Here is a 12,858-nt window from a genome sequence, read left to right as displayed (position 1 = left end):
GGGGATTGATTCCAGGACCTCCAAAGGATACCAAAACATGTAGACACTCACGTCCCTTATATAAAGTGGCATAGTATTTGCAAAAAACCTAGGCATGTCCTCCTATATAATTTAAATCATCTCTAGATTACTTATAACAGTTAATACGATATATATGCTGTGTAAATAGTTGGTATACTGTATTGGTTAGGAAATAATGACAAGAAAAAAAAGTCTTTACGTGGTCAGTTGCTGACACAACCATCCTTTTTTTTCTAAACGTTTTTGACCCACAGTTGGTTGAACCACAAATGTGGAACCCAGGAATATGGAGAGCCAACTGTATATCATTTTCATACTGTCCTCATTTTGGTGACAGAGAAGACAGATCCAAAATTAAAAACAAACAAAAACAGAAAACATAAATCATTGGGTAAGGAGAATATTCAACAAATTAAGATTTTTAGTCCTAAAATGAAACTCTCCCCATGGCTGTAAGCAATACTTTACTTCTAAGTCAGGTAGGACTTCCAAGTAGGAAAAATATTCCTATAATAATGAAGCTGGACAATTTTGTAACACACTGAATCCATTTCAGAGAGCAATGGGGTCCCATCTATTTCTATCAACCTTCAGCAAAGGTAAAGGCAGAGGAGCAATTTATGAGGACTCCGGTGCATAAATATCCTAAGTCACAACCATCCTCTTCCCTTACAATGGCATTTCCATCTAGGAGGAAGAACAGTTAGCTCAAGGGGTGTCAAGTTGTGAAATAAAGAGCATCCTTATGCAAAATATTGGTTTCTAAAATTTATTCCCACCCTTATAATCCTCTATGGTGAATGAAACTAAGCTTATGTTTTTTCAGTTGTAGGTTAGAGTTATTTTTAATTACGTAGTTGTTTTAAAAAAAAGCCTGAAAGACAATGTCAAGAATAAGAAGAAAAGTCATAGATCGGGACAATGTATTTGCAAAAGACACGTCCAATAAAGTACTATTACCTAAAATATACAAAGAACTCTTAAAACTCAACAATAAGAAAAAAACAATCCAACTAGAAAGTGGGCCAAAGATCTGAACAGACACCTCACCAAGGAAGACATACATATGGCAAGTAGGCATACGAAAAGATGCTCAACACCACTGTCTTTAGGGAATTACAAATTAAAACAATGAGACACCACAATATACCTATTAGAGTGGCCAAAATCCAAAACACTGACAATAGCAAATGCTGGTGAGGATGCAGAGCAAGAGGAGCTCTCAAACGTTGCCAGTGGGAACACAAAATGGTACAGCCACTTTAGAAAACAGTTTGGCAGTTTCTTACAAAACAAAACACAGTCTTACCATATGATCTAGCAATTGCGCTCCTTGTTATTTACCCAAATGTACTGAAAATTTATGTCCACACAAAAACCTGCACGTAGATGTTTATATCGGCTTTATTCATAACTGTCCAAACTTGGAAGCAAGCAAGATGTCCTTAAGTAGGTGACTAGATAAAATAAACTGTGGTACATCCAGAAAATGGAATATTATTCAGCACTACAAAGAAATGAGCTTGCAAGCCATGAAAAGACATGGAGGACTTAGGTGCATACAACTATGTGAAAGAAGCCAATGTGGAAAGGATACACACTGTATGATTCCAACTAGTTGACATTCTGGAAAAGGCAATACTATGGAGACATTAAAAAGAGCAGTGGTTGCCAGAATTAGGGGCATGAATAGAGGGAGCACAGAGGATTTTAGGGCAGTGAAACTATTCTGAACAATACTCTATGGTGGATACATGTCATTACACATTTGTCAAAATCCACGGAATGTACAAAACCAAGAGTGAACGCTAAGGTAAACTCTGGATTTTGAGTGTGTCGACATAGGTATAATGATTGAAGTAGTACAAACATACCGTATTTGTGTGGGATGTTGATAGTGGGGGAGACAGATTGTATATATACGGGGAGGGGGTATATGGAAACTCTCTGTATTTTCTGTTCAATTTTGCTATAAACCTAAAACTCCTCTAAAAAACAAAGTTTTTTTAATTAAAAGAGAAAGAAATAGGCTAAATATATTCATTCCTCTGATACATAGGATCAGATAGCAATAAACTGACAATAAATTATACAGAGGTAAAAGAAAAGTGAGCATTTGAAAAGGCATAGCAGGTTGGGATTGCTTTAACTAACTCTAGACAAAATGGTCTAGTTTGTCATTCTTTGTACTCTTTTTACTCTGCCTTTTATTATCCCATTCATCAATTTCATTTCATTCTTTTCATAGCATGACCCCTTTAATGTATAAGATATAAATTGTTAATATAATGTGATGCCACTTAATATTTAACAGAGCATTTATGAAAATGAATGCCTTAAATTTAGCCAATCAATAGGCATCTGCATGTCATGTTGAAAATTCATCCTATAAAAAGATAGAGCTATGACTAAAAGAAATATACTTTCATTATATTTCATGAACAAGCTCAGATCAATCTGAATATAGAATGAGAACGAGCCTGAACCTCACCTGACTTGTGGAGGCTGATGGATCGCAGATTAGGAAACAACCTGGCCAATGAATCATCAGGCTCCTCAATAGCATTCAAATGATTGTTGGCCAGGACGAGGGTATCCAGTGAAGGAAACATAACTCCTAACTTTCGTATTTCAGTCCAGTCTTGGAGGTTATTGTCTGTTATATGTAGTAGCTTAAGAGAATGACAGCAAATAGAAGGACAAGACACTGTTTCATAGTCATTAAGGCACAGGAAGAGCTCCTCCAAACTGCAGAGAAAAAAGCAAATATTTCATTGTTTTAAGCAGTTTAGTTTCTACTTTATACCTATTTTCATTCATTCAATAAATGATATAGGGTAGTACTAAATTAATTTTGTGCTTAAATAATTAAGTCCTAAATTAAGCAGTACTGACTATAAGTATAATAGTAATTCATATAGGAATGAAATTGAAATTGTAGTTGGAATAATCAGGAAAGGATGCAAGGCCGTGAAGAAGGGGTAGAGTTGCATAAGTTGAGAGGAGATAAAAGAAAATTCCAGAAACAACATGAACAAATGTTTAGACCTAGAAATTATAACTATCACTTGTTGAATCCCTACCCTGTATCAGGCGCATTGTAGATTTTACTCTTATTTCTGCAAAGTAATACAATTATGCCCATTTTACAGACAAGGCAACAGCTCAAAGAAATTAAGTACTTCATCAAATGTCATATGGTTAGTACGTGGAACTGGTATTTAAAAGCTCATTCTACACCATGCTGGATGTTGCATGCAGTGAGGAAAACAGTTTCATTAGAGTGGGAATGAGAAATTAAGATGGAACGACGTAAGATTCTTAAGGGGTTTGAAAATTTCCATATTTAGACAGTCAAAGAAACTACAGTTTCATATATTTCTTTAAACTACTTTCTTTGCACACTTAGGTGCATATACAAAGATAGGTACAAACAAAACATAATAGAACATTTCTAAACGAATGAAAGTATAATTTCTTTCTTAAATTATTAAAAAGAATACCAGGTCCATTTTCCCATCAGGCCAGCTAGGCACTTAATCATCTGAATGTTAACATGTTTTAGAGATACTATGATTTTTTTCCTCCCAAAGAAAGGGGCTGAGGCTAAATTCTTATATCAGGTAAACAGAAGATTAGAATGGAGTAAAGGTGAATTGATCTGGAAGTGATAAGTGCTTCTCAGGGGTATCTTTTAGCTCAAGGATGACATATCCTATATCTTGGTGCTACTCAACACTGAACACGTATTCCACTGAAATGCTAGATTACCCTCACACCCTCATTCTAATGACTTCATTTCTCTAACCGCCTCTCCACTTAATCTGCAGTTCTAGTATTTCTGAGACAGGAGATCAGCAGTAATCCTATGTACTAACACAGATGGCAACATAGCTCCCTCGCCCTCATGCTGTCTGGGCTTACTCTGGTAACTCCTGCAGTATCGTGTGGACTGTCTCCCAAGAAGCTTTGCTGTTGTTGAGGACAAGTTTGCGAACCCCAGAGAAGGACCCAGCACATGTTCTTTCTAAAACCGACAAATTCAGAGGGTTGGAACTCAGGTTTAGAAACTCCAACTGGGGAACATTTGACACAATTTTACTGACCTAGGGAGAAAAAAAGAAAAGCATTATCAGGCAGTAATCACAGCTTTTAAATAGCAATCATGCTCAAGAAAGCCTAAGTGAGTAGGTCTCCAGGCAAAGGGCCATTTACATCAGGGCATAAGTGATTTCAACAAATCTTGGCAAAGAATTTAATCTTTCTATGAAATAGTGGCATAATTGACTGGTACATAACATAACTTACGGTACAAAAGAAAAATTTCCTATGTCACCTTTAGCAAGGTTTCTGATTCTGCCCTATGTGATGTCCTCATTGATAAATGGAGAAAAGATAGTTTAGATGACACTTTAGGCTTTACATTTTTAAAGAGCTGAGATTGGGTCACGTAGTTCTCTTTGAACATCTCCTTCCTCTCATTTTCAGCCCAACATTAAGCCTAATTAAAGGTTTATTAAAAATCACCTGGTAACAATTTGTGTGTTCAAAATTGATGGAATAGTCATGATAACTCAGAAAATAGTTTCAGTTTGGTTCAAAAATGTACCAAACTTTAAAATATATTTACTCAAAACCAAAAAGCATCCAAAACTTACAATGAAAGGGAAAACATCATCAATTTAATATTTAGCTAGCAACCTGGTAGACAAAAAGGAAAAAAAGGGAAATGAGCATTATTGACCACAAGTATTTGCTCTATATAGTACTAGTTTCTTTGACATAACTTATTTCATTAAATTTTAAAAACAATTTGCAAGATGAATAATATCACTTTCATTTTAATAAATGAGGAAGCCGAGGCTCAGAGATATTAAATAATTTGACTAAGGTTTCACAGTCAAAATAGCCAAATCTGAGATTTAAAAATCAGAGCCATTGTTCTTTCCAATATAGCACAACTAGTACATCATAAATATAACCAGAAAAAAGGGAATAAAGATAACTGAAGAATAGTTGGCTCACTCTGTGAGGACTAACTTAAACAAGTATGTGATAAATGCTAGATGTCCAGTAAATGTATCAAGCATCAAACAGCCAGGCAACGTGGTAACTAAACTTATGCAAAAGGAAGTAGAAAAGAGCAGTTAGGATTAGTATTAGAGTCGGAAAACCTGGGTTCAAACCAGGTTCCAACACTTCTGAGCTGAGCAGTTTCAGACAAGTTACTTAACCTTTCCAAATCTCAGTTTCCTCATTTATAAAATAGGGAAAATAGTACCATCTGTTTTACAGGATTATTGACAGGATTAAATGAGATACATGTGAAATGCATTCAGCACAGCAATTGGCACATTTTTTGAAACTTGTTTTGATAGCATGTAAATTACCCCAATAGCCTGTAAACTTTATGAAACGAAGAACAGTACTAGAACTATAGTTCTAGTATACTTTTATACTATAGCAGTATAGTACTAGAACTATACTGCTGCATAGTGGGCACTTAACATTTACCACTACCTTAATGGCACAAAATCATTTAATAAATGTAACTTCCGAGGTCAGATGGGATCAGGCGCATTCAGGGCAGAAATACTCTCCAGGGATTAGGGGCATGGGGGGATAAATCTGCAACTAAAGGACACAGGGAGCACCGTAGCGGGGAAAGGGCATGTCTCTAACTCGCACTTGGGTGAGGCAAAGACATAAAGTGTAACCATAATGTTTGTACCCTCACCCTGAAATAATAAATAAATAAATAAATAAATACTCCTATCCCCATCCCCTATCCCCCATCCCCCCCCATCTCCCCATCCCCAAGCAACCACTGATCAGCTTTGTGTCACGCTAGCTTAGTTAGCATTTTCAAACCCTATGGACTCTTTTCTGGCTTCTTTCACTCATAATTATTTTGAGATTCATCCATGTTGCTGGCTATATGAATACTTCACTCCTTTTCCTCGCTGAGTAGTATTCCATTGTAAGGATATACCACAATTTGTCAAAAAATAAATAAATAAATAAATGTAACTATTAACAATATTATAAGTATAGTATGAAGCAATATATCAACCCTAGCTATCCATCAGAATCATTGGTAGAATTTTAAAAATATACTGATTCCCAGGTTCCAACATAACTGTTGAGTCAGAAGCTTCACAGGTGGGATAAGCTTCAGGGATGGGACCTGGATAGCTTTCTTTGCAGAGCTCCAGAGGTAATGCCAAGAGGGTATCGAGGGGGGACAACCATCAGTAGAAAGAAAAAGTAATCTGTACTTTACATCAGATCTACCACGGACATTCAGTTCAGGAGCTCTACAATCAGTGAGAAGGAGATTAATTCCAAGAAGGTTCAGAGGAATATGTCAGAGGGAAAGGCCCTTACATTTGCTATTTCACCTACTCCACACACTAACTCTTTGAAGTGGGCACCACTTTTATCCTCATTTTACAAATGGAGAAATGAGCTTCCTTTTAGAGAAAACACACTAGGCTTCTATTTAAAGTGTAAGGAATTTATATCAATCTGCACATATTCTCTTATTTGATCCCTTCTGTGATCAAATGGTACCAAACATCTGTGCAATATACGGCTAGAATCTGAAGTTTAATCTGTGACCAAAACACAGCTAACCAGTTCATGCAGGGACCAACTCTGTAACTGCATTCTATGATTTGGACACTAATGATATGAAGAACTTTCATATAGAAGATGATGATCAGCTATACTTAACCTCTTCTGGGGGGACAAAAAGAGAGAGGAATTGTGCTCCAACTAAAGCATGATGAATAACTGTTAACTATAGTACAACTCCAGTTAAATAAAAACAAAACATAAACCCTTTGCGAACCACCACCCCCCATAATAAAGAGGTAAATACTTAAAAATGAGTAATTTGGGGGTTTTAAAGCAATTTCTAGGAGATTTCCCAAGCCTAGCAGACACATGATGTAATCATCATAGTCTGCATCCATCAGTGAGAATAAAAATTTAGAATAATTACTCAATCAGCCCTGGAATATACCAAAAGATAAAATTGGACTAGAATCTAATTTAAGCAGGAAAAATAATAAATGTTAGAAAGAAATAAATATTTTCTTTAAATGGGTAAAATAAAAAAGGTTTTGTGGGTAACTTCAAACTAATGATAAGATTCAGGAAAATATAATATTCACTACACAGATAAATTTACTTATAAGGTAAAAATTTTCCAATAGCAAAGGCTCACAAACATTCTGTGAATTTCTGGGGCAGTATACTGACTTTCCTTTTTAAAATTCTAAAAATAAAAAGACTCCTCCATCTGGAATGAGTTAAGTATGCTCATGTGCAGAGACATGGAGATGAACTGAGATCACCTTTTAGGTCTCCACAATTCTATGATTTAATAGAGGACCCTCCACTCAGGTGTCTAAAAAGGAAGAAACTGAAGATTTAAGAAAAATGGGGAAAGGGTTTTAAGATAACAATCTGTAATTTATACTCAGCTATTCTCTGTCTCACCTGAGTGGCTAATTCCTCCCTCCTCTCAACTATTTGGTTGAATTTCTTTTACAAAACGGTTTTGATAAGGAAGGGAGAAAAAAGAAGATACCTTGGGAAAGGTCAGACAAAAATCTGTTCAGCCAAAAATTCAAGTCAAAAGCTAAAATATGCATTATTTTTAGACATAAGTGCCCAATCTGGAAAGATGGAGACAAGTCTTTGTCTCCCCCAAAAGTATTACATTTCCTACCCATATTTATCTCAGTCTTGGATATATAGCAGCCAATTGTTTAAACTACAAGTTACTCAACCTATAACATTAGTGACCACTCAAAAAACTAATAGAACATTTATATTATTTTGTTCCACATTGTTTCACTACTGGCTGACATAAACTTAGTTAATTGCTAGGGACAAATGACCTTTTTGGCAACCAGAAATATGGGTTGTAACAGGGTTCAAATGTAATGTCTTAAAATTAGTAACCTATGAGGCATTTGTAGCCTGGCAAAGAGTTTAATCAATTATAAAAAAAAAAAAAATCTATATTCTTTTGCTGTCAGTATTTCTCCCACCTCCATGTGTTCTGATACATGCTCTGGAAGATACTTAAGGATAAGGAGGAAATATAAAGGAATGATGAAAATAAAAATAAATTGGAAATGGAAACCTGAAATGTGAAGCAACAAATGTTTACTTGAAAACAGACTATTGATCACAGACAGGAATATACAAACTGAGAGCAAACATACGACAAATAAATATGTGACCTTCTGGCTGTATGTTAATGTGGTCTGAGAAATATTTAATACAGGCCTTTGTCTAAGCAGAGAAAAAGCTCCATTACCTAGTGCAAACTCTGTGTACTGATCCATATTCCACACACCTTTCGTCTAAAGTAGCAACCACATCACTATTAAACTGTTTCCACCAGTTAGCAAAAACTTATGTACACTGTCAAAGTATAAAATCTTTTTGAAATTTTATATTCCAAAGAAACAAATTTAGGGGATTGAGTATGTATACATAGGAGCTGAATTGATTCACAAGAAGATTTGGTCTGACCTGTCATCCATGCCGGCCACAAATCTCACCAGAGTCAGCAGCAGGACTGTTAGGAGAATTGTGGAGGAGAAAGAAGATAAATGGGGTAGTTCTTTTTGCCATTTGTGCAGTGTGGACAGAGCATGCATGGCAATTAAGTATCTCAAAGGACCAAGAAGGCATGGACTGTAATTTGTTGAACAGTGAACTATACTAGTTGTTCAGATAAGTAAATAAATAAATAAATAAATAATGTACAAATAGCAGTTATTTCTTAGAACAGCCCTCTAAATCTACATATATTAATAAATCACTTAGAAATCAGGTGACATGCATCTCAAAGAATTTTGGTAAAAGTTCTAATAAAAATAGGAATATACCAAGAGTACAGTTACCAGATTAAACAAGACTATGAAATAGATAAACGTAAGAAAAGCTGAACAAAACTAGGTTACAGATAGATTTTTCTTAAACAACAAAGTTGTCTTAGAACTTGTATAGCATTCAATATCTACTAGGTGTTTCAGTAATTAATTTTATCAGTAAGCCTGTCTTACGGATGAGCAAACTAAAGCACTGAAGGATTAAGTGAATTTCTTAAGATCACACGAAAAGTTGGAGGAAGTGGTCTTGATCAATCCTTAGATATAATCATTTATTCATTAACATACTCAACAAACATTTGACCAACTAGTATGCTGGGCGCTGATGACAAAAAAGACAAAAATCTCCACTTTGAATAAGCTCACAGTCTAGTAGAAAAACTGCCAAGTAAGCAAGTAATTACACTACACTGTGATAAATCTTTTCATAGCAGCATAGTGCAGGTGCCCTGGGATAATCTAAATCCGTCTGAGTGAGAGCCAGGGAAAATTTCACAGAGCAACAGCAACTTCGGCCAAGTCCTCAAGGAAAAATAGGAAGTGGCCAGGTAAACAAGAGAGGAAAGAGCAATGGGTTCAGAATGAATAAAAGCAAGGAAGCTTTTCATGTCAAGAGTTTATCATGAGCTGCAAGTAAAAGTACATGGCTAAAGATGGAGATAAAGTTCCAGAAATAGCAAAGGGGCCATATGACTAAAGAGTTCAGACCTTAGCTGTTAGGCAATGAAAAGCAACTGAAGGACTTCATGCCAGAGAGTGTCATAACCATGTTTCATTTATTAACAGGAGTCTGTGGTCGTTCTGTGAAAGACAGCTTAAAGCAAAGAGGATAAAGCCAGATCCAGGGAAACCCATTAGGAAACGTATCCAACAGCCAAAGCAAAAAATAAGAGCGTAAATTAAGGCAGGAGAATAAAGTAGGAAGAACTACTTTTCCCTTATTCTTCAGGGGAACTTCTATCAGGTCATGTTATAATCAGGCAGGTAATGTTATATATAATGAAAGAATGTTGTAACACGTTATTCGTATACTTAGAGTTACTCCGAAGTCAAAAGACATCAGTTATATCAACCGACCAAAGGGACATGATAATATAAGAAAAGTTCTAAAATATTTGGGATAAATTTCAGTAACAAGAATATTTTTATAATCTTAGTTTCAAGCTCTAGCAATTCTACATCAATTTATAGTAATAAATATTGAAGTAGAAGTAGAGAATGAGCATGGGATATGTAAACCAGTGAAACAACAGAGAATTTAATGCATCGTTAGCAGTCCAAACCTCTGTAGACTCATTAACCTCTTAAAACCTGGAATAAAATTCCTCAGCGCTTTTCACATTGATGAAAAACAAATTAGCAGCGACAAAGCTAACTGAAAAATTACCGCAAATACAGTCGATGCAGTCAGTTATTTATCTTGAGACACACAAACAAGAATCTCAAGTGAACAGAATTCAGCAGAATACACAACAACATAAACAAGGATACAATGGTAATTGCTGCCTTTTACCAAAACACAGCAATATAAAAACTCCACCTCGTGCCAGTCTTCGAGTTTGTTGTCAGAAAGATCTAGCTCCGACACGTGAGCGCAGAAGGCGGCAATTTCTTTTTCGTCTCCTGCACAGGTTATTCCACAGCTGTTCAACACTAGCACACTTGGGAGGTTGAGGCGATCTGAATCACAGGGGACACATAATACATTCTGCATTAGCCTAATTTTTTTTTTTTTTTTTTCTTTTTGAGACAGAGTCTTGCTCTGTTGCCCAGACTAGAGTGCCCTGGCGTCAGCCTAGCTCACAGCAACCTCAAACTCCTGGGCTCAAGCAATCCTCCTGCCTCAGCTTCCCGAGTAGCTGCGACTACAGGCATGAGCCACCATGCCCAGCTAATTTTTTCTATATATATATTTAGTTGTCCAGATCATTTCTTTCTATTTTCAGTAGAGACAGGGTCTCGCTCTTGTTCAGGCTGGTCTCGAACTCCTGACCTTGAGCGATCCACCCGCCTCGGCCTCCCAGAGTGCTAGGATTACAGGCGTGAGCCACCACGCCCGGCCCTCTAATTCTTGTCTATACATGTTCAGCCCCCAAGAATCATCAAGAAACAAAAAACAGACAACATGAAATTACACAAGGACCTGGAAAACACAGGATATAATGGGATCAAAGGGTACTGAATTCCAAGGGGAGACAGCCAAATATCGCTCAGGAGGAGCTTAGGAGTACTGAACCAGTACCAACAAAGAAGTGCTCTAGGCTTTAACTCCTGGCAGGACTGTTTATCTCAATTACCAACAACAAAGCCATCATCCATGCTATCATCTTGTCATCTGAACACTAGATCCATGACATTCGTGTATGCATTACCCCCACCTTCTTATTGGCCTCAATTCTTTCTTTTTTAAATTTAGTCCAAAAGTATTCTGGATAGCTCTTTTCTATCTGATATGTATCTTTACCTTTTGCTATCTTTGGAAAATTATCTCAAACCATTAGATATTGAATCTATCTGCTAAATCACTTCTGTTCTTCAACTTCATATTATTCAAGAAATCTTCCTCACTTAATGGATCCTTTCAAAACTCTACAGCTTTCTCATATTTGTCTATCAATTATTCCTGTTTCATATCTCTGTAGAATTTGCCCCTTATGAAAGCTGGCCTCCTTTTTAGATATAATTGTAATGGGAGAAAGTGTTTCAGAATCTTAAACTATTCAATGAATTTGGTCAAATTGAGGTAACAACTCTTTGACTATTACCTGGTTCAAAAAAAAACACATGTGTCAATAAAATCACTCTTAATATCTCTCCTGAAAAGGATAAACATGAGAATTCAACCACTCTTTCCCCATTTGGTATACAATAAGGACTCATGAAGGTAATATTTTATTAATGGAGGCCTTAAATTATATGGTTTTTCCATTTAGTACTTTTAGTATCACATTTCTCAGAATGGGAATGGATCCTGGGGAAAAAAAATTACCAAGTAAGAAATCCACTTCTCTCTGCCATTCTAGGTGACACAGAGTGATAAGATAGTTGTTTGAAAAATAGCAAACACTTGGTAACCTTTGAACATAGGAACAAAACCTTGATTCAATTTTAATGCCCCATAACTACAAAGAACTACTTCCAAGAGCTGTTCATTGCAACATCAAGCTAAAAGACAAAAGCAAAAATACACCTTGCACATTTCTAGTTACAGACCTTTGCTCACATCTAATTCCTCTCCTAGAATGTCTTTATCTCCCCTCTAACCAAATTCTACATTTTTGAAGGACTAGTTCAAAGGACTAGTTCACTGAACAGCTTTGAACCCTTTCCTGATCATATTAATTAACTCTCTACTAAATTTCTTTCCCAATCACTGTGTCATTTACTTGGCTCAACATAAACTACCTTGTGTTATATCTTTATAAATGTGAATGTCTTGTAATCCTTTTAGGCTGTAAGGTCCTTGAGGGCACAAGCCAGTCTCATATTTTTTGTACCCTCTAAGTTCCTTAAAAGAATATGCATTTGAAATATTATCATTCAATTATTATTCTTTGAGGACAACTAAAATGCCTCTTGGACAATCTGGAGGAAAACTAGTCCTGTCAGGTTCTTAAGGAAAACTGAAATCATAATAATGGGGAAAGACTATTTGACTCATAATCAAAAATAAAGGAAATCACTGGCAAACAAAGCAATACTGTGATTTAGCTTTCTAAGTAAGCTCCAGGAAATAAATGTTTTAGGTCCTATTTTCCTTACCTTTCATAGGAGAGCCCTGAGGTGTGGCTGGGACATGGACTCCCATCCCAGGACCACGGCGGTAAGGAAAGTTTTCAGGACTGTATTTTTCACATAATACTTGCATAAAACTTCTTCCACTAGGTTGATCCATCTTTCTTTCCTAAAATGCTATAAGAAA

At 36.1% G+C, this 12,858-nt stretch overlaps 1 protein-coding gene across 1 annotated transcript in view; it reads right to left on the bottom strand.

The window, feature by feature from the left end:
- TBCEL (tubulin folding cofactor E-like) overlaps positions 1–12,858 on the bottom strand; it is an 85,023-nt gene that overhangs the window by 30,550 nt on the left and 41,615 nt on the right. The window contains exons 2-5 of the mRNA XM_012644876.1: positions 12,699–12,848; positions 10,477–10,616; positions 3,946–4,127; positions 2,513–2,769 (exon numbers count right to left, since the gene is read on the bottom strand). Coding sequence (XP_012500330.1) covers positions 2,513–2,769; positions 3,946–4,127; positions 10,477–10,616; positions 12,699–12,831 — 712 coding nt within the window. The 5' untranslated portion in view covers positions 12,832–12,848. The remainder of the gene's footprint in view (positions 1–2,512; positions 2,770–3,945; positions 4,128–10,476; positions 10,617–12,698; positions 12,849–12,858) is intronic.

Source organism: Propithecus coquereli, unplaced genomic scaffold (genome assembly GCF_000956105.1).
Source record: "Propithecus coquereli isolate 6110/MARCELLA unplaced genomic scaffold, Pcoq_1.0 Scaffold222, whole genome shotgun sequence".
NCBI classification, from domain to species: domain Eukaryota; kingdom Metazoa; phylum Chordata; class Mammalia; order Primates; family Indriidae; genus Propithecus; species Propithecus coquereli.
This window is presented reverse-complemented; position numbering and strand designations above follow the sequence as displayed.